At 36.4% G+C, this 19,707-nt stretch overlaps 4 protein-coding genes across 6 annotated transcripts in view; 2 read left to right on the forward strand and 2 right to left on the reverse strand.

Annotated features, from left to right (window-relative positions):
* On the forward strand, window positions 1,605-5,543 carry LOC105174548 (auxin transporter-like protein 2). Its single transcript, XM_011096687.2, has 8 exons — window positions 1,605-2,112; window positions 2,330-2,546; window positions 2,679-2,977; window positions 3,091-3,274; window positions 3,406-3,503; window positions 4,134-4,341; window positions 4,435-4,692; window positions 4,961-5,543. Exons 2-8 carry the CDS (start codon window positions 2,370-2,372, stop codon window positions 5,186-5,188), a joined length of 1,452 nt encoding a protein of 483 aa, XP_011094989.1. The 5' UTR covers window positions 1,605-2,112; window positions 2,330-2,369; the 3' UTR covers window positions 5,189-5,543.
* LOC105174549 (lactosylceramide 4-alpha-galactosyltransferase-like) lies at window positions 6,061-9,085 on the reverse strand. 2 transcript variants are annotated; one of them, XM_020697571.1, is made up of 3 exons: window positions 7,546-9,085; window positions 6,743-7,051; window positions 6,061-6,271 (listed from the first exon to the last, which is right to left on the reverse strand). In XM_020697571.1, the coding sequence occupies exon 1, from the start codon at window positions 8,753-8,755 to the stop codon at window positions 7,568-7,570; it is 1,188 nt and encodes a 395-aa protein (XP_020553230.1). In that variant the 5' UTR covers window positions 8,756-9,085; the 3' UTR covers window positions 6,061-6,271; window positions 6,743-7,051; window positions 7,546-7,567. The 2 variants fall into 2 exon arrangements, with proteins under 2 accessions (XP_020553230.1, XP_011094991.1); XM_011096689.2 differs by having other exon boundaries at window positions 6,743-7,143.
* Window positions 10,786-17,443, reverse strand: LOC105174550 (RNA polymerase II C-terminal domain phosphatase-like 2). 2 transcript variants are annotated; one of them, XM_011096690.2, is made up of 17 exons: window positions 16,957-17,443; window positions 16,308-16,586; window positions 15,959-16,150; window positions 15,441-15,651; window positions 15,056-15,213; window positions 14,901-14,971; window positions 14,671-14,776; window positions 14,509-14,598; window positions 14,212-14,353; window positions 13,729-14,018; window positions 13,584-13,638; window positions 13,263-13,390; window positions 13,124-13,177; window positions 12,714-12,810; window positions 12,191-12,591; window positions 11,949-12,027; window positions 10,786-11,540 (listed from the first exon to the last, which is right to left on the reverse strand). In XM_011096690.2, the coding sequence occupies exons 1-15, from the start codon at window positions 17,242-17,244 to the stop codon at window positions 12,398-12,400; spliced, it is 2,355 nt and encodes a 784-aa protein (XP_011094992.1). In that variant the 5' UTR covers window positions 17,245-17,443; the 3' UTR covers window positions 10,786-11,540; window positions 11,949-12,027; window positions 12,191-12,397. The 2 variants fall into 2 exon arrangements, with proteins under 2 accessions (XP_011094992.1, XP_020553536.1); XM_020697877.1 differs by having other exon boundaries at window positions 14,506-14,598.
* Window positions 19,410-19,707, forward strand: part of LOC105174727 (clathrin light chain 2-like) — a 1,711-nt gene continuing 1,413 nt past the window's right edge. Inside the window, exon 1 of the mRNA XM_011096913.2 lies at window positions 19,410-19,454. Coding sequence (XP_011095215.1) covers window positions 19,410-19,454 — 45 coding nt within the window. The remainder of the gene's footprint in view (window positions 19,455-19,707) is intronic.

Below are 19,707 nucleotides of genomic sequence, written 5' to 3' on the forward strand. Positions count from 1 at the left end.
CATTGCGCGCGTGTTTTGTGCTTTGCCTTTTTCAAGTGGGACGTGATGTAGTACTGGCTAGCGGCTCGGCTTAATACCACTTTTACAGCTTCACCCCACCCATTCCAATTACAGTAACACACTTTCTATTCACCTATATTTCATTATTATTAGCTACTACAAGTTATTGGGAATAAGCTCTAAAACTTTAATAAAATATCATTTATCTGCTAAAAAAATAAAATTCAAGAAATTGTAACCGTACGAAAATATGCTAAGGGTCTGCGGCTGGCTGGCTGGCTGGCTGGAGAAGGTTAAAAATGAACTAATGGGGCTAAAAGTGGATTGGTTGCACCTCTTATTATTATTATCTCATCTTTTATGTTTTTTAGCACTCTCTTCTTTTACTTTGAGATTATACCTTCATCACTTCAACAATATTATCACATTAATATGTTTTCATATGAAATCAATTCAGAGACTATCTTCCATCGATTATAGACAAAATAAATAAATAATAAAAAAATAACAAACTAAAAACTCGACGTAGCTGGGTCTGGGTTGAGGCTACTGGTACTCTTTTTTTTATAGTAGACTAACTGATAAAAATGAAAAGATATAAAGAAGAAAATCAATAGAAATGAATGATTGATGTATTTTCTGTCCTGATCCTATTATGTTTGTGGTAATAAAGAACAAGAGGCATGTGAGCTATCATGGGGCATATGGTACACTAGTTTTTGCATGTCTCAGCAAATGTAAAGCTCGATGGGGAGTTGAATCATAGGAGGTGACATTGCTCATGTTGATGTTGTCTAGCAGCTCATAATGTGAATTGATTGGCTCAAATCTACAATGGGTTAAGAATCATTTCTCATCGATTCTTCTTTAACTAGTTTGAATATATTTTGGTGTGTTTGGAAAAACCCCTTTTGGATCTTTATTCGCATGAGAAAAGTTAGTGCTCCCATGTTTCTTGAAAATGAAAATACAAATCATTTGTGTTCAAACGCAAATGAATTAGTGTTGTGCCATTCAAATTTGTTTGAGATTTGGGCAAACAATTAAATCATTCGGATTCTCTACATTATTTCCTGGGAAATTTCAAGTAACCTGATTATTATTTTGCTAAAAATTCAATTATTGACCAAGACATAAGGTATGTTCCTATATATTAGGAAATTAAATTAAATACTTTTGACCATCACCTCCAAAAGTCTCGTACTTACCCCATTTTGTATCATATTATTTGTTTATTATTATTATTATTTAGAGACTTCAAAAACATACAAAACTCCAATTTTATTACATATTGGAACCACTAAAGAAAGAAGAAAAAAAAAAGACATTAGATGGTGGTGTGAAAAGATTGAAGGAGGAGTGTGATCTATGTATTGAGTGACAAGTGAGAACCCAAAATCTCTCGATTCCCACTCTGGGAAACGAAGACCGAGAGAGAATAGAATCATAAGTGGAAAACAGTGCAGACTGCAAAGGAAAAAAATAAATTACAACTTCAAAAACAAAATCTCACACAAAAATAACGTAATTAATACACATCCCATGCCACCACTTATTTTAATGTTTATATATATCAGCTGCTTTAATAGTAGCAGAAAGAAAGTCCTCTTTTCCCTTTTCTCACTCACTCACTATACTCCTCTGTGATAAGATCTTTTGCGACTTTCTTCTCTCTCTTTTTTTCTTCTTCCTCTCTGCTAAACACTATAAAGAAAGGGAAAAGACTCTGTTTTCGCAGCTGAAAGTTTGCTGCTTTTGAGGTCTCTCTCGCCGTCTTGACCTTGAGAATATTTTGTGGGAGGGGGAGCCGCAGCTGCAGCTGCATTTACTTCTGTGGCTACAGGGATTGTTTTGCTTTGCTTTGCTACTATATAGCTGTATATGTTCAGGGCTTGCATTAATTGAAAAAGTCCTTTCTTTGTTGCTCATTTCTTGTAATCAAGAATTCTTGAACCGTCGCTAGCTCTTTTAGTCAGTGTATTGAGACCTCCCCCTTGTGTTGGTTCTTGTTTTGGTAAACGGGTCACTTATTTGGAGTTGGTTCAATCAAGGGAGCGTTTTTTCATTTCTCTGAGATCTGGGTTCAAGAAAACGACTCATCAAAATTATAAGGTATTTCAGAAAGTGAAAGCTGGGAGTTTCTTTTGCTTTTCTTGTTCATTCTGTTTGTTGGTTGTTTTTATTTTCTATCTTTTGTGTTTTTGCTTTGGATCTGGGGAATTTTTCTTGGCTTTCGTTTTCTTGGAAGAAGGTGGGTGGGGGGGTGGAGGGTGTTTGGCTTCGTGCATTTCTTTTGTCTCATTGAGTGTCTTTTTTTGTATGCTCTCAGATCTGCCAGGAATTTCTTTGGGTAGAGAAAACCGAAAACAATGTCGGCCCAGAAACAAGCAGAGGAAGCTATTGTCTCCAACTTCAATGAAACTGAACACGATGGCGGCGGCAAGGAGGAGGAGAAAGTGGAGGAGCACTCCATGTTCAGCGTCAAAAGCATGCTCTGGCACGGCGGTTCCGCCTGGGATGCCTGGTTCAGTTGCGCTTCCAATCAAGTATATATCCACATTTATATATAATGTTTTCTCCACCTTCCCACTTCACATCAACATATATATATATATATATATAGATTCTGTCCTTATCAAGATTCCAATATTTGATCAATATTCCTCCACCGTGCTTAGGTTGCACAAGTGCTGCTGACACTTCCATACTCCTTTTCTCAACTGGGAATGCTATCTGGAATCGTTTTTCAAGTATTCTACGGTCTGGTTGGCAGCTGGACCGCTTATCTTATCAGTGTTTTATACATTGAGTATCGAGCTCGCAAGGAAAAAGAAGGTGTGAGCTTCAAGAACCATGTCATTCAGTGGTTTGAAGTGCTGGATGGATTACTTGGTCCATACTGGAAAGCAGTGGGTTTGGCCTTCAACTGCACTTTCCTTCTCTTCGGATCTGTCATCCAACTCATAGCCTGCGCTAGGTAATATACTAATGCATCATATATATATATAACCTTGGATTAATTCCATCCAACAACATTGTTATAACTTTGATGACAAGATTGATTCTTGACCAAGAAATTCATGTTTACAGCAACATATACTACATAAATGACCACCTGGACAAGAGGACGTGGACTTACATCTTCGGAGCCTGCTGTGCCACCACTGTTTTCATTCCCTCTTTCCACAACTACAGAATTTGGTCCTTTTTAGGACTCGGGATGACCACTTACACCGCCTGGTATCTCACTATAGCAGCTCTTGTCCACGGCCAGGTACACATCAGTACTCACTCCGTATAATTAATGGGTGTTAATTTTGTTTTTTTCCCCTGAATGGGATAGTTTAATTAACTCCACCTTGTTATACTTAATTTGGATTATTAATAATTAATAATGATGAATAGGTTGAAGATGTGAAACACTCTGGACCAAAAAAGCTGGTCCTCTACTTCACCGGCGCCACCAACATACTCTACACATTTGGTGGCCATGCTGTCACTGTGTAAGCTCTTTTCCTCCCTTTTTCTTTAAACGTAGAGAAATATCTATATTATCTTCTCCTTCTTCCCGGGCGGGTTCTGCTTGCAGCTTTTGCCGGCGACCTCGGGGATAGTGAAATACAGACAGAATAATAGAAACTACTTTTTCGTTTTTCCTAAACTAAACATAAAGAGAAAAGATTTTACTACAGCACTAATTAAGCTCCAATATCTACTAAAAGCGCCTGCCCACCTCATCTTGAGTCTTTTCTCTTCCTTTGGTAATTATTTTGAAATATTAACTTCATTCTTATTCAAATGAAATTTTATATATATTTATGATGTGATTGATTATTTTTTTTAATTAATTCAAATCCGACTAAATAAAAATTTCAACATAAATACATACACTAGGGGTAGTTTGGACATTGAACCTGGAGCATATAATAGTCAAGTGCCTGTCACCTGAAAAGTACTTTGAATCCAACAATAATTGCACGATGTTTCCAGTTGTAAAAGGAATACTGTAATACAGTAATAGTAATTAGATTCTTGTCTTTTAAGGCAGTACATTATTTTATTAACCTAATTTGAACTAAAATGATGTCAATCTGATTATCTTTTTACTGCCATGGTGAAAAACTTTCTAACAGGGAAATCATGCATGCGATGTGGAAACCCCAAAAGTTCAAGTACATTTACCTGTTGGCCACACTCTATGTTTTCACTCTAACCTTACCATCGGCTTCCGCCGTCTACTGGGCTTTCGGCGATCAGCTCCTCAACCACTCCAACGCGTTCTCCCTCCTCCCTAAGAACGGGTGGCGCGATGCTGCTGTCATTCTTATGCTCATCCACCAGGTCTCCTACTTAATTAGAGTTCAATGTTTAGTATATAGTGAGACTATATAATCTCTGATGAGTATATATATGTTTGTCGTGACACTAGCACAGTTCATCACATTCGGGTTTGCATGTACACCACTGTACTTTGTGTGGGAGAAGGTGATCGGAATGCACGACACAAGAAGCATATGTTTGAGGGCGCTGGCGAGGCTGCCAGTGGTGATACCGATATGGTTCTTGGCCATTATCTTCCCATTTTTTGGGCCTATCAACTCAGCGGTTGGAGCACTTTTAGTGAGTTTCACCGTCTACATCATCCCTGCCCTCGCCCATATGCTCACTTACAGAAAAGCCTCCGCTCGTCAGGTAAACTCTTTTTTTTTTTTTCAAAATAAATAAAAATATTCAATCTGCCACTGGCACTGCCAGCCAGTGGCATTAAATGTGGGGAATATGAAATTAAAAGATACAGGTGGACAGTCATTGTCAATGTAGTTATATATGCAGCAGTTTCGATGTTGTATCATTATGAGATGTTTTTCACTATTCTTGAAATCGATTTAAATGATGTATATAGATAGATAGATTAGGAATTGGGGTGATTATTGGTGTTGATTGATTGATCTCTAATCAGAATGCTGCTGAGAAGCCTCCGCCCTTCATGCCAAGCTGGGCAGCCATGTATGCCATCAACACCTTTGTGGTGATCTGGATCCTGGTGGTTGGGTTCGGGTTCGGTGGCTGGGCAAGCGTAACCAATTTTGTTAGACAAGTTGACACATTCGGGCTGTTTGCCAAGTGTTATCAGTGTAAACCTGCAGCAGGACCCCAGCAGTCAGCCACAGTAGCCCCCCATCATTGATCAAACGGGGTCGGGTCGGGTGGGACATACTTTCTAGCAAGAAGGAGAAATGAAACCTTTACTAATCCGAAGTTCTGTCTCTCTTTCACATATATATATATATATTTTTCATTTGTAATATAAATGGGGGAGATAGCAATATTTCCCTTATATGTGATGTGTGCTTTTGCTTTTTTGTATTTTTGGTGGTTATATTTAGATAATGGAAGGTAGAGAGATGGGTTGAATTGTGATGTTTGTGAAGGGATAGGCTAATTAATTTACAGAGTGAAGTATAAGTTAGTATTTGGATTGGGAGCTTATTAATGAATGAATTGTTGGTTTAGTTGTTAATGAAATGATGAGTTGGGAGGCATATATATATATATATATATATTATTCAAACTGAAACTGGAATATGGAGTTTTGAATCCAATACAATATCCATATTGCTTGAGGTGTTTGAAGGGCACTCACATGGCTTGCACATTGCCACGTGCTCCCCTAACTCTCTCAATGAATGATATGATGGTTGACAATAAACTAAAAGACGAGGTTTTCCGGGTGATGAATTGAAGAAGGTGACGTAATTAAGTCGGTGACTGCCCACTCCTTTCACTTCCCACACTCAAACTCACGCATTCAATTCTTTGTTTATTATTATTAAAGAAATGGAGTTGCAGTTGCATTGTATAGCATTCAAGTTCCCCACTTTCTGCTCACTTTCCCTTACCAATCAAATTTTTAATTGCATTCCCAACACATTCAATTAAATATAAAAAGTTCATTCTCTCCTCCATTAATATCTATTCATTAATTAACTTAGCTTTCAAGACTAATTCATTTTTGCCAAATCTTGAAATTATGTGAAATACTGAGAAAGGTGATGAGTATGAAAAATATATATATATATATATATAAATGGAATTAGTATGAATATGAATACATGAGCATGTGTGATTGTGCCTAATTCTATCATCATCATCATCATCATTCAAGATTCCAATCTTGTACTCGGCGGCCCTTCTCTCTTTACTTGATCCTCTCTTCCTATTTTACAAGGCCCAGTAGATTTGGGTCCATCTTGAAACCATTAACTTGGCCCTATAAAACAAAATGCTTTAGTGTCCATATTTATTATAACTTTGCAACAAGGTCAGAATGTCAGGCTTCCAAACAACCCATTAATATTCTCTCATCCTCAAATATTGTCTTCATTAAGGGATAAACAATCCATATCATTCACCACTTTATAACTACTAATCATGATCAGCATGTCAAGAAAATCAATTAAAACACAATATTGAATTAAGCTCAATGCCTTCCAACCTTATCATCCACTAATTTAATTACCAACTTGACATGAAAACTATATTTTATCTATTGCCGGCCAGATTCTATTACTACTTCCTTGTTGCCTAAAATAAGATTGTTTCCATACATAGGGCGTGGCTTAGAATATTTTGTACCGAAATGGCATCAGAGATTGCAGAAGAAGATGAGGATTTTGAGAAGCATGCTTGCATGGAAGACAAAGAAGCACAAAAAACAAGAATAAGGCGAATTATAGCTTACCAGAGATCCTTGTATTTCTCGTCCTCTTCTTCTTCCTCCTCGTCTGCAACGTCTTCCTTTACTTCTCCGAGAAAGAGCAGTAGATTGTTGGAGTTGATGAGAGAAGGGAGCACATCGTTGAGGAGATTGTTCGACATGGAGCACACTAGTTTGGGCAATTACTTTAAGGATTACACGGTTTCGCCCATCATTAAGCCTCTTCTTTTGTGGGGCAGCGACAGCGATAGTGCTGTTCATGATGATCCATGGGCAGAACTCAAGATAATCGGAGCTTCTTTTGACTCCGGAAATGGTCATCAAAATGGGATACTTTCTTCACACGCAAGTTTCAATAATGAGGAACATATGCATCATAGCATAAGGATCAAAACGCGCAGACCAAAATTGATCAGAACTAAGTCCTACAAGAGTTTACCAAGATTTAGTTTTTGGCGATGTGGGGTTGGGTTCAAATTTAGACTGAGGTTGATCAGAAGGCTCAGAATTATGATTCCGCGTAAAAAGTTGTGAAATCACAATGTACATTGTACACTTGTTCATTATCATATTGATAATTTATAAGAAGCATTTTTTTTACACCAGAGTAGTACATGAATATGAACTGTGTATTAACAGTCAATGCGAAGCAAGTAAAAAGGAATGAATCTTTGCTTTACATTGTTGGGAACGAAGTATACTAGAAATGTACCTAAAGAATCATTTGAAAAAGATGGGGAAAATAGTCTAATCTGCAGTTTCCTTGAGCCAGGAGCTTATTTGAATATCCTATATATATATCCATTCACAGCTTAATATAAGCTTACCAATTAAGCTGATTTGGCCTGTTCATGAAGTCGAAGAATTGGGCATGCTGCATATGACACAATTATCAGAGATGAGTCTACCTATGATGCTTCCTTCTTCAATCTTGAATCTGCTACTTTGCTTATTCCACAAATGCACCCCATAAGTCGCCCCGCTTAGTTGCCTGATCTTAGCTTCTACCCACCTCGCGCCTACCTGATCCCCAGGCCGGATGAAGAATCCTCCAACCCGAGTCCAATCCACCGGGTAGAAAGCCATTGGGGGCAGGACCGTGAAATTGAACTGTCCTGCTTTTGCCACCCTATTTACAACCCTAGAGACTAAGTATGGTCCATTGTGACCCCATCTATTCCCATCAAAAGTTGAAGCAAATTCCTCCATGAACATGTATACAAGAGGATGGTTCTTGTCGAAAATGAGAACTGCATTATTCAGTCTTGTCCAGTTCCCATTGACATCAATGCTTTGTGCTCCAATTACATTCCTTAAAGCTGAAAAATCTTTCAAGATTATAAAGTCTGTGTCGAAATAAACACCCCCATACTTATACAAAGCTGCAAGCCTGATCAAATTTGATAAGTTCTGAGCCAGTGGAATCTCCCCTGGATCCTTGTTTCCGTTCTTGATATCATTCAACCAACCTTGAGCCGGAGTGTTGTTGAATAAAACCCACAAGTCAGGACTCATCGCTCGAACACGAAAACCACGACTAATCAAAGGCTGCAAAATGGTTTTCCCCTGTCTCGAATCCATAGTCGTGGACAAGATAATCAAACAACTCGTGGGATTTGTTCGGAATAAGCTCTCCAACCCAAAAAACTCCCTTTCTCCAAATGAATCCACTGGTGAAATCCATGTCATGAAGACCCGAACTTCACATTGATATCTGCTGAAAAATTCCCTAACTCTAGAGTCAAACCTTCTAGCCAAATCAGATGGCTCAAACAATCCCAGCTCTTCAGACTTAATCTTGTTATCAGGCTGAAGAATTCTTTCCTTCTCACTTGCTGTTATTTTCAGTTGAGGCGCTGTATGGTGAGTCTGCAACTGATGATGATGACTGCTGCTTACATCCTCAAAAGCATCAAAATGGAGCGACGCATTGGATATGATGCTGTCGGCGAATATTATAACCAAGATGATCAAAGCAAAAGTGAGGGTAGAAAAGATGTTGGGTTTCACAGAAGATAATCTCAAAGAATCAAACATCTTACTCCTCAAACCCACACCGAAAAAAGAAAAAGTCTTTCTCAGTTTCTGATAAAAAAAAGAGAAAGTTTTAAATTGGATTTATTTGAAACAGGGATTGGGAAAAGGGTAGATGGCGGCAGAGCAGGAACTACAAGGAAAGAGATGAAGATTGCATAGTATGTAGTGCGTGCATGAAGGGTTTGAATTCGTGTTTGATTGTCTGGGTAAAACTAAGACTAAATCAAAGGGGTTTAGCTTGACAAGATTTTTTGCAGCCAAAGAGGAGACTATAACAGACAAAGAAGCATATTCAGAGTTTGGGTAGCCATAGGAGACTTGTCTATGAGTTTAATTAAATTAAATTAAATGCTTCCTTCTGCATGGGACCTTCCGGCCCACTTGGAAATTCATATATATAGTGTAAGAATAATGGTTGGTTAAACATATGTATTCAAACTTTAATTATAATAATTTTTTATATAAGAATCCAATATTTATAATTATCAAATTTTAGATGTAACTTTGGACTTCATCTTAAGAAAATTAAAGTTTGGTGTTAAATATACCTAAATTTGTACATAATACAATGAATTATTAACTATTTAGCTTAAGTTGTAAGGAATTGTGGGCAATCTATGTTGATGCACTTAATTGAATTTGAATTGCATATCCTCATAGATTAACCTATTTTTCCCCGACGGTACTATACAGTCGTTTTTCCGAGGTACAATCCACTTTATTATAGTACTTGGCCCTTTTTTCTTTTTTGTTTAAACACACAACCAATTGGTGTATGCTTTTATTATAAGAAAGAAAAGATTAATTTGGAGAGAGTTTTGTATAAGAATGCAATTATTGATAATAATTAGTATTAATTAAAATTAAAAGTCATAACCCAATAATAGAAGAGGGATCACATACAACTTTTTTATTCATAAATTCACTCAACTCATAATTAATAAAACTAAGGGTAGGGAATCTCCAACTTCAAAATTGATGTGATTATGGAAAGTTAAAAACACATGACTGCTTTGTATGTACTACCTTCATTTTACAAATTAAATAATATATGTCTCAGTTATTATACGCTGGATATAACATCTGTACCTATTACTTGTTTATTAGTATATATATTTGTGTGTGTATTTTATTATTATTGCAGCGACACCACATATTTATATGATTATTTAACTACATCATTCAGCAGCTCATTAGTTTGTGATGTTGCGCATTATTTAGGACTCAGCTCAAGAAAGTGTCTGGCAGCAGAGAGTCTTTATCAAAATAAAAGAGATGAAAAACGTTGAAAGTAGTGATCCCAATAGAAAGGCAGAAGCAGAGAGTCTTTATCAACAAGAATAATGGCAGCCAACCAAATACTACTAAAATAGTTTGCAAGTTATATTAGAAGTTTCCGCCCCTGTGCCCTACAAAGTTGACTGTTCTACTCCTTTTCATCCAACTAATATAAAAATAAAAACCATGATTTATAAATTATAACATTATTTTATCAATATTTTTTAATTGTGATAATAATAATTTATCTCGTAATATATTCTAAGAGATGAAAAATTATTTATTATATACTTAAAAAACAACGTACTAAAAACGCAAATCGTGACACCAAAATGTCATTTTCTTTTTTCTTGAAATCTATTTCTACCGTTTCCAATATCAAATTGGTTCTAAGAGAAGTGAGGATTAAATTAAATATAGGTACGCCCACCATCATCACCATTAAAAATGAGGCGTACTGAATTTAGGCGTCTGGAGGAGGATAGTGGACCAAATACACTAATATTGTAATTATCCATTGAATTAGAAACTAATTATTAATTGCAGCAACTAATTTAATTAATAAATTTGGTACAGCTTGGCCACGACCCAGGAAAGTGAAATCGCTTTCTGGATATTAATATCTTGATAGCACTTGAATCTTCATCAACATCACTTCCCGTGTTTTCTTTTGATCAATCATCTTTTCAGACCAATTCCGATCTTCAAGGGGTTATACATATCCATTTGAACCACTAATTTTTCTCCAAACCTAAACCAAGTTACATACCAATTCACTGCTTGGCTACAAGTAATTTCTTCGTATTTTACTAGAGTGTGAAGAATTAGTGAAGTTGGCCACTCGTGTCAATTATTCTTAGAAGGAAATGAATATAGAAACCTGGCCTAATGTTTGACAGGAGCTTCGCCACCTAATACTCGATTAATCAATCACCTTATTGATGCTCCAACTTCAATTCTCCCTTTCTTTTCCATTAATGAAATGGGAGACATGTCCTCCCGATAACAAACAGTGCTCAGTGCACGACTCATTGGATAATGAACATTCATTCTTTTATAAGTGAAATCCCGAAAGAGCCGGCGTCCATTTAAGCCCCAATTCTGTTTCAGCTGCATGGGCCTGGCCCTGGGCCTCTGTTTAGACTACCAGAGCAACAAACGCTGAATAATAATATTCAGAATTGTGTATTCCCGGGAATAAACTTGATGCTCATACTCGAGCATATGGGTTATGGTTCAAAGGCTGGGTCAACCTTTGAAACAGGAGCCTTCAAATTTGTATCTGGACAAAAGTGATGCCAAAATAAATACAGAAATCATACACAACAAGGATTGGTTTGCCGATGAACAAACTCTAATTCTAAAAACTTCCTTGCTAGGGCTTCTTCAGTTGAGAAACAATCATTAAGCTCGCTCATGGGAATCTGTTCGTTCTCTAGATGCCACCACGACAAACTCTGCAGCAATTCTTCCTTTATCATGCTTCTTCTGATCAAAATGTGATAGCCTAAACATAGAGACAAAGTCAATTTATTCTACTCTTCCCAGAGAAACCAAAAAGCCAAAGTCATCTAGAAGCAAATCAAGTCAGCTATGACTCCTAAATGTTTAAGAACATTTTGGCTATGTTCCAGCAGCCACATGAATTAGGAAACTCTTCCATAGATTTTCTGAGCTGTACATGAGATGGTGCTTTTGGTCACATTAAACGATTATTCCTTCTGTGCAGTTCAAGGAAATCCAAATGCAAAAACCCGACATACAGCCTTGCTTCTACAGTTGATAAACTGCTACAATGATATCATGATATGCCATTATTTCCAAAGGGATTAAACACATCTTTTAATTTAACAGACTAGCCCTTATTATATTTTACCCGTTACCACTTAAAAAGAAAAAAAGTAACGTTCTTCACCTGGGAGAACTCGGATGCTTTTGTGCTTTGATAAGTTCACTTGCTTCAAGGAAGCATAGCTTAGGTCCTAGCTTGCGACCTACCAGAGAATTTCAAACGAGAAAGAACCATTCAAGTTCTTCGGACAGGAAAGTGAAAACAAATACCAAAATTGAACTTACGATTTGCAGACAAATTTAATCAACATCGAATGTAGACAGCAAACAATTAACAAGAGGATGACACTGCAAAGAATTTCTTACCACCAAACAGGAATTTTGAAGCAAAGAAGACACTGCAGCTCGGGACGAAGCAACTTACGCCACCTTTCCCCATTTTCTGCTCCCAGATCTTGAGTGAGCATATTCCAGCACGGACTGGTTTATCTCAAGGCAATCACTACTGCTATCTTGAAATATCCACACAGCCCTTATCCAAGCATCTCAGATGTTCTGAAGAAGCAAATCAAATCAGCCATGGGAAGAATTGTCAAGAATTCCCACTTCTGAAGTATTTTGTTTGGGAAGCCCATTATTAACTTGTGGTGCTTCTGATCCAGGCTTGACAATGTCCCAAAGAAACCCATTTTCTTTCTCTAGAAGAAGTCTATCAAAATCATTATCCACAGCTTTAGAATGAGGCGAAATATAAGATATGTAATTATCTGCAATAACAAAGTTAAAAGTTAGTAGCAATATCTAGTGTGCATTGGATGCACAGCACAATCAGTAAAGTAACAGACTTCTGACTGCATGATAAAAGAGAGAGACTTAAAACGGGCCTTACCAGCCAAGCTACGAAGTGCATTCTCTGCAGCCTGTTGCTGCGCGTCTTTTCTCGTCTTGCCCATTCCAACACCAATTCTTTCACCAGTAAAGAAAACCTATACATCAATTCAGCTCATTGAACAACCAAAGGTTCCACTAACTCAAACAAACACTACAGAAAAATACATAGACTATCAAATGGTTTGAGTTCAAGTACTTAGGGATTACAAAAACATAAATGGACTGCAGATAAACTAATGGACATCAAATGTTTCATCCAAACCCCTGCGCATGTGCCAAGTTCTTGTCTGTTAAGGGGGCTCCCAAAATTAAGTTCCAGGTGCAGTTCACTACAGCCTTTTGAACAGAGAACCCAAAAAACACCATGTATTCAAAACTACCATGTGATATAAAGTTCATGGTACTGACCTCTACTGAGAACTGCAAGTCATCACTGGTACTTACAACGGGCCTAAATTCAACCTGAGCAGCAGTGCACATAAGAGATACCCAAAAAGGGAAAAGAAAAGGGATGACAAAAAAAATACGTGCTAGAAACAGGAGTTACCTTTGACCTGCATCTCCTTCCAATCTCATGGAGCACACCAATGGACAAAGATGGCAACATATTCATTTTATCAGCTTCGGATTTTAGCTCTTTATTATTGGAGGATGACTGATTAGACACACCAATCTCTACCAAGAAAGAAAAAATGACAAATTTAGAAAAGCAAGTAAAATTTGATTAAGTATTACAGAGGATCATTTAAAACTGGGCCCATACAAATACCAACCAATATACACCATTTGGGAACCCCCAAATATAAAGGAGGACGTGCAATATAACCATTAATAGACCGAATACGTAAACATTAAAGAGTTCATGTACCTGCAAACTGATTTGTAGGCAAAGGGCTTTTCTGGATGTCATATCTGGGGTTAGCCTGCATAACCGACAAAATTACCCCATGTAGAAATTGTTAGGAGAGGAAAAATCTACTTTTAAGATAAACTATAAATAGCATATCCCCAACCTCTTCATTTTTTGCTTGAACTGCATGAGACAATTCTGTGGTAACCGAAGACGATGTACCATGACTGAGCAAGTTTTGACGACCCCGCAGTCTATCAGATGGATCACATTCTGGAGTTATTCCCAGGGTTCGGCTGATGAAATTTCCTCTATTAGTATCTTCTTCCACTAACCAGCCTCCTTGTGGTTGTAGGAGGGGGGGCTGCCAAGGCAATCTAGACAACAGAGGCGGTTCAGTTGAACCTGAATACCTGCTATCTCTTCGAAAGGGATCACCAAGCAAACTAGGTTCTGCAATTTAATTTGGCAAAATAACAGAAAATTCTCTGTGTTATATGAAACTTTAAGAACCAAAACCATATCAAACATCCCAGGAAATGAGATGAGTACAATAAAATGGAAATATCACAAACTATCACACATGGTGCTCATCACCATGTGTCCAGTTCGTTAGTTGAGAGGTACACAAAACAACAATCCATACTTTCAGAAGGTAATACTACTCTTGTGGATGCTGGAGTAGTAGCACTTGAAAGAGATACTACAGGGAGCTTAGAGCCTTCAGATTTCAACTCAAGGTTATTAGCCATGGGATGAGAAACAGCATTCGAAACATTCGTCTGTTCCTGGAAAGTTTAGGATAGAACAAAAAGGAATAGAGCTCATTAACAAGTGCACATGAATGGATGAAGACAAACCAAATAATACTCTTCCATGTTTTGTCCAAGTAAAGAAGAACTACATTTGCATGGAAAACTAATAAGCTGGTGTAACATACTACCAGAGGCTGCAGTCTTTGCGCAACTTCAGGTCCATTCATTCCATCAGCAATTGGAACATTTGGATTTCCATTTGGCACAAAACTAGCATCCTGACAAAGATGCATGCTGGCGTTGATAATAAACTTCAGCAGTGGAGTAAGAGAAAATATTTATTTGTATACCTCTGACATCAAGTAGTTGCTCACGTCTGGTGGACAAGGTAAGTTCACCACTTCATCTTCATAGAAGATGTCAGATATTCTCCGCAGTAGATTTTCATCGAACTCTCTGATTGTTAAGAAGAAAATACCACAGGTACCACAGAACATCAACCAGTGGGATACTTAAGAGGAGTAACCCATTACATATTACTAAACAAGAGCTTTAACAGAATGCTGCTAAGTTAACTCACTTGAAAAAACCGCCTCTGACATTGCATGCCACATTTCTTGCTACACAAAGGACAGGAACAGCATTCGCAGTCTAGATGAGAAAATATTTTTTCATCAGACGGACCCAGTCAAGTGCTGAATGTTAAAACAATGTTAAGAAACAATAATGCAGTACCTCAGCCTGCGGGGCATAATATGGAGTGAATGCAGGAACTACGTGAACTCGAGGCTGATCCTTCTCTTCCCACACCTTTAAGCGATCATCTATTACCATTGCCATCTTCGGATGACAATTTGCATCATGGAAGACATTGAGCAAAGATTTCCTAGCCCCTACATGGAAGTTCCACAAAATAGTTTAACCAGAAGAGTAGAGAGCATAAAGATACATACAGCATCACCCAAAGACAAGCTTAAGAATATAATTCTACAAGTTCAGAAGGGATAAAATTTTTTAACTCTACATGTGCTAATAATTAATTAGAACAACTTTAAGGACCTCAAAATACTTATAGTTGATAAAAAATAATAATTCTTCCTAGAAGAATATTGGACCTCACCTGATTTGACACATACAACACGGTCCAGTAGTTGCTTTGAGCTAATCAAGTTTGCTTCTGGATCAAGCAGCCTCCACATTTCCAATGCATAATCTCTTTCAGCCATGGTACAAACATAAACTTCAAATCTTTTCCGGCCTTTTGCAGTTAAATAACTTTTCAAATCTTCCCAAGCAGGTCGTAACCTGACTAATACACTGGTATCACGATTCTGTGGAAAGAACCATCCACAATAAGAAGGGAAGCCAACCAATCAAATTAAACATTATAAGACAAATGCATTCATTAGCCAAATTACTTAACAATAAAAGTTGTAGTCTTAAAAAAACTGCCAGACAGTCTAAGTTGTTGAAAGTACATTATATATGAGCAATTAAACATGTAATATTGTGTTATAACTTTTCCAACTGGCAATACCAAATTAGAAGATCAAAATGGATATCCCAACTTATAAGAACAATATATGTAGCAGACAAGTTAATGCAGCAACAAAAAAAGTTCCAAGAGTGTCTTCCAACCTCAGGATTAATGCGCGTAAGAACAATATTTTTCTCAGGCAGCCTTACTACAGGCCGAACAACACGGTGGCTCCCATCAGATAGCAGAGGGACTTCCTCCTGCTGGACCTTATACACTTTCCCACCATCCACAACACAGTCAGTATCAGCATACTGCTTCAATAAAGTCCGATCCTCAATATATCTCTTCATCTCTGCCGTCATCCCAGATTCCCGAATAGGGTCAGTCTCACGTGCAATCCAGAGGGACTTCCTCCTCCTGATCCTTATACACTTTCCCCCCATCCACAACACAGTCAGTATCAGCATACTGCTTCAATAAAGTCCGATCCTCAATATATCTCTTCATCTCTGCCGTCATCCCAGATTCCCGAATAGGGTCAGTCTCACGTGCAATCCAACCCATCAAAGCATCAATTCTATCTTCAAATGACTTCATTGTGTTGGCAACAATAAGTGTTTCATCAAGATCAAACACAATAGCTAAGCAACGTGTGTTCAACATCCACAAACATGCATTGTACAACCCACAGGGCACCGAATAGCACCAGAAACATGGAAATTTCTTCTGCTTGCTAGGCATCGCCACCAAATGAACCTCCTCACTACCAAGCAACACAACTGCAGTCTACATAAAGTACATTGAAGTTGCAATAATATCAGTCAAAGAAATACATGAATTCAGAACATACATACATAATTACAAATACAATAACAAACGCAGAACAACATGCGAGTGTCCGTAGACATGTGTGCTTATGGAATCTAGTCAATTTCATAACATCATATGAACATAGTAAGTGCGCATTATTGTACAATTTTGACCAACTTCGGCTATCAATGTCAACACAAACAGAAGTAGAAGGCCAAAACTACTCAAATGCATTTGCAGCAAATGAAAGCACAGAGAAACTTCAAATTAGCATTACATATTTTGAAATCAAATTAAATGCACTGTTCCACTGATAAAAATAAAATGGGGAGTCGAATCGCAAAACCTTAAGCTCATAGAAGCACGATGCGTGAAGATTGATCAGGGGAGACTGCTCAGCATTGGTATTTGAATTGCCATTGGAGACAGGCTCGAGTTTGCAACGAGCGGAGGCATAAGAAATCGTCTGGAGAACAGATAGAGGGTGGCATCTCTCGCTGTTTGGGGAGATGTGGTGAATCCTAATCTCATTATTCGGAAACTGAAAATTCCCGTCCTTCACTGGAACAGTTTCCAGTTCCCCTAAATACACATCCCCGTGATAAACCAAGGATTTAAACCCTAATCGACTCATTGTTTTCTCAACAAAAAGACGGGAAAGAAAGTGAATTATGCCAATTCCTCAAGAGGAGAATAATAATTAGGAAAATTAATTGCAAGGAAAATCACTCCCACTCTGCATGATTTTTGCTCTCACCTCCCTCTAGCTACTATATATATATATATATATATATATATTTTCCCTCTCTCTAGATACCCTCTCTCTCACTCCCTCCCGAAGCAGCGTTTTCAAACTGAGGGGTGTGGTGGCTTTATATAGAAGCGTGGGGAGGAACCCGTTACGTAAATTGACCTGGTTTTTGTGGAAATAACGTATATGCCACTCTACCCGTACGGAGTATTTTGGGGTAAAGGTGGTAAAGTGGGGAGGTCATGCTTTTAGCGAGGTGGATGAGAGATTGTACTGTACGCGTGGCGGCAGATTAAGTGCTCTGATTTTGTGCTGTGTGTGATTACATACCGTCGATTTTATGTTCGAGGAGGTTGAAATAGTATCCTGTCCATTGATTGTAGAGTGGTTTTTTTCTTTGAATATTTTTTATATGAATAATAGTATATTTAAAATCTTATTAATATTTTATGTATTTCATTTCATTATTTTCTTATGCTAAATACAAATTTAGAATTATATTGATTGATACTTTGACTATAGAGGGATAGATGCCTCCACTATAATACAAATTATTATTTATTCACTCATTTATTACTATAAAAATAGTTTATTCTTTTAAATGGAAATTTCAATGTAAATTTAATATTTTAATAATAGACATAAGTTTTTGAGAAGCGAAACCAGGAAGAGGATGTTTGACTAAATTAATTGAAATTCCTCTATAATAAGAATAATTTTGAATGAAATTTATATAATATTTTTTAGAAATACATTCTTGAAAGTAAACTATTTAGAAATAGGGTGATAGACTTATATTCTATAAAAAGAAAATGAATTAATTAACTCAACTACAAACTTGGACTAGTGAATTTGGGCCACAATTCTACACGTTAAATAATTGCGATATGATATTATGTGTATTAAATATGAGCACATACCCCATACCTGTACTGGAGTTTCAAGACCAAATTCCAAAACCTTTATATATGTTTTCATGCAAAACTTAATTAAAGAATATAATATGGCAATATGCATTAATTACGCAATAATGCAGCTACTCTCTTAATCAACCCTAATTTAATTTAAGTTCATGGGTGAGATAATTAATTATATTTTTTCATTTAATGTTTTTGAAAAATTATATCTGATATTCATAATGTTTGCATTTCTCTAATAAATAAGTCATTATATTAATTAAATTTCATTAAATTTGCTGATATTCACAAAAAAAAAATGAATAAAAATTTTAGCATAAAAAATTATTTGACTTACAATAAATCAATAATAAGTCTATCAGCGTAAATATTTTTATTCAATTTTTTATTCATATCAAGAATTTTGGTGAATTTTGACTAACGAAAATGCTTATTTATTAGACGAAAATAAACATCAAGGTACTAGATGTAATTTTTTAATGGATATATGATATATATATATAGAGAGAGAGAGAGAGAGAGAATGAGGTTAATATTTATATAATTTTTTTTTTAATAAATATAAAATTATTATACGAGAATGTTAAATATGGGGTACTTATTACTAATCACTATTACCACTCTGTCGCCGTCAACCACCTTTTATTAGGTATCTTTTTGTGATACATTATTTTTATATGCATATAATAAATTTTTATATTTTAAATTATGCTATAAACAATAATATGTAGGCTAATATATTATATGGTATAAAAATTAAGACTTAATTTATGACCAACATAATAAAAAATTGATATTTCGATGTTAGAAGTTATTGTGGTGAGTAAAAAAGATCGATCTCTTTTATATTAATATCAATATATTTTTTTTATTATGATTGTTTTTTGTTATTATTTGGAACAAAAATTTATATTAATTTATACTATCGAGATTGGAGCTTTAATGTTTTTGTTTCTTCAAATATTTTATGATATTATGTATATATATATTTTTTATTTATTACATCTATTACGATGAAATAATATTATGTTTGGTTATACCAAAAGATAAAAGAAAAAAAAGTCTTAGCTTAGAAAATCCTAAATTTCCTAATTTAAAATTTATTGATACTCTTTTTTCTTACACGTCATCATGCATGGAACCGAGATTCCAGTTGGCAACCAAATGGAGGCACTGGTCACTACTTAAAATATTCGCCTACAGCGGATACAGCTTAAGCACTGCACATGCAAAATTGCTACTGGTTATTTTAGTCCTAGATTCTTAAGTCAACTAAAACTACTCAAGACTTTTGTCCTTTTTGCAACGACGTACAAGAAGAAATGCAGCATGTACTACTTTTACACCTAAGCCTCGCCGCATTTAACCAACGCCTACTTCAATTGAAAACTCCTTCTCTTCAGCGAAAACGAAGGGACAATCAATCCGA

Source organism: Sesamum indicum, linkage group LG11, assembly GCF_000512975.1.
Source record: "Sesamum indicum cultivar Zhongzhi No. 13 linkage group LG11, S_indicum_v1.0, whole genome shotgun sequence".
NCBI classification, from domain to species: Eukaryota; Viridiplantae; Streptophyta; class Magnoliopsida; order Lamiales; family Pedaliaceae; genus Sesamum; species Sesamum indicum.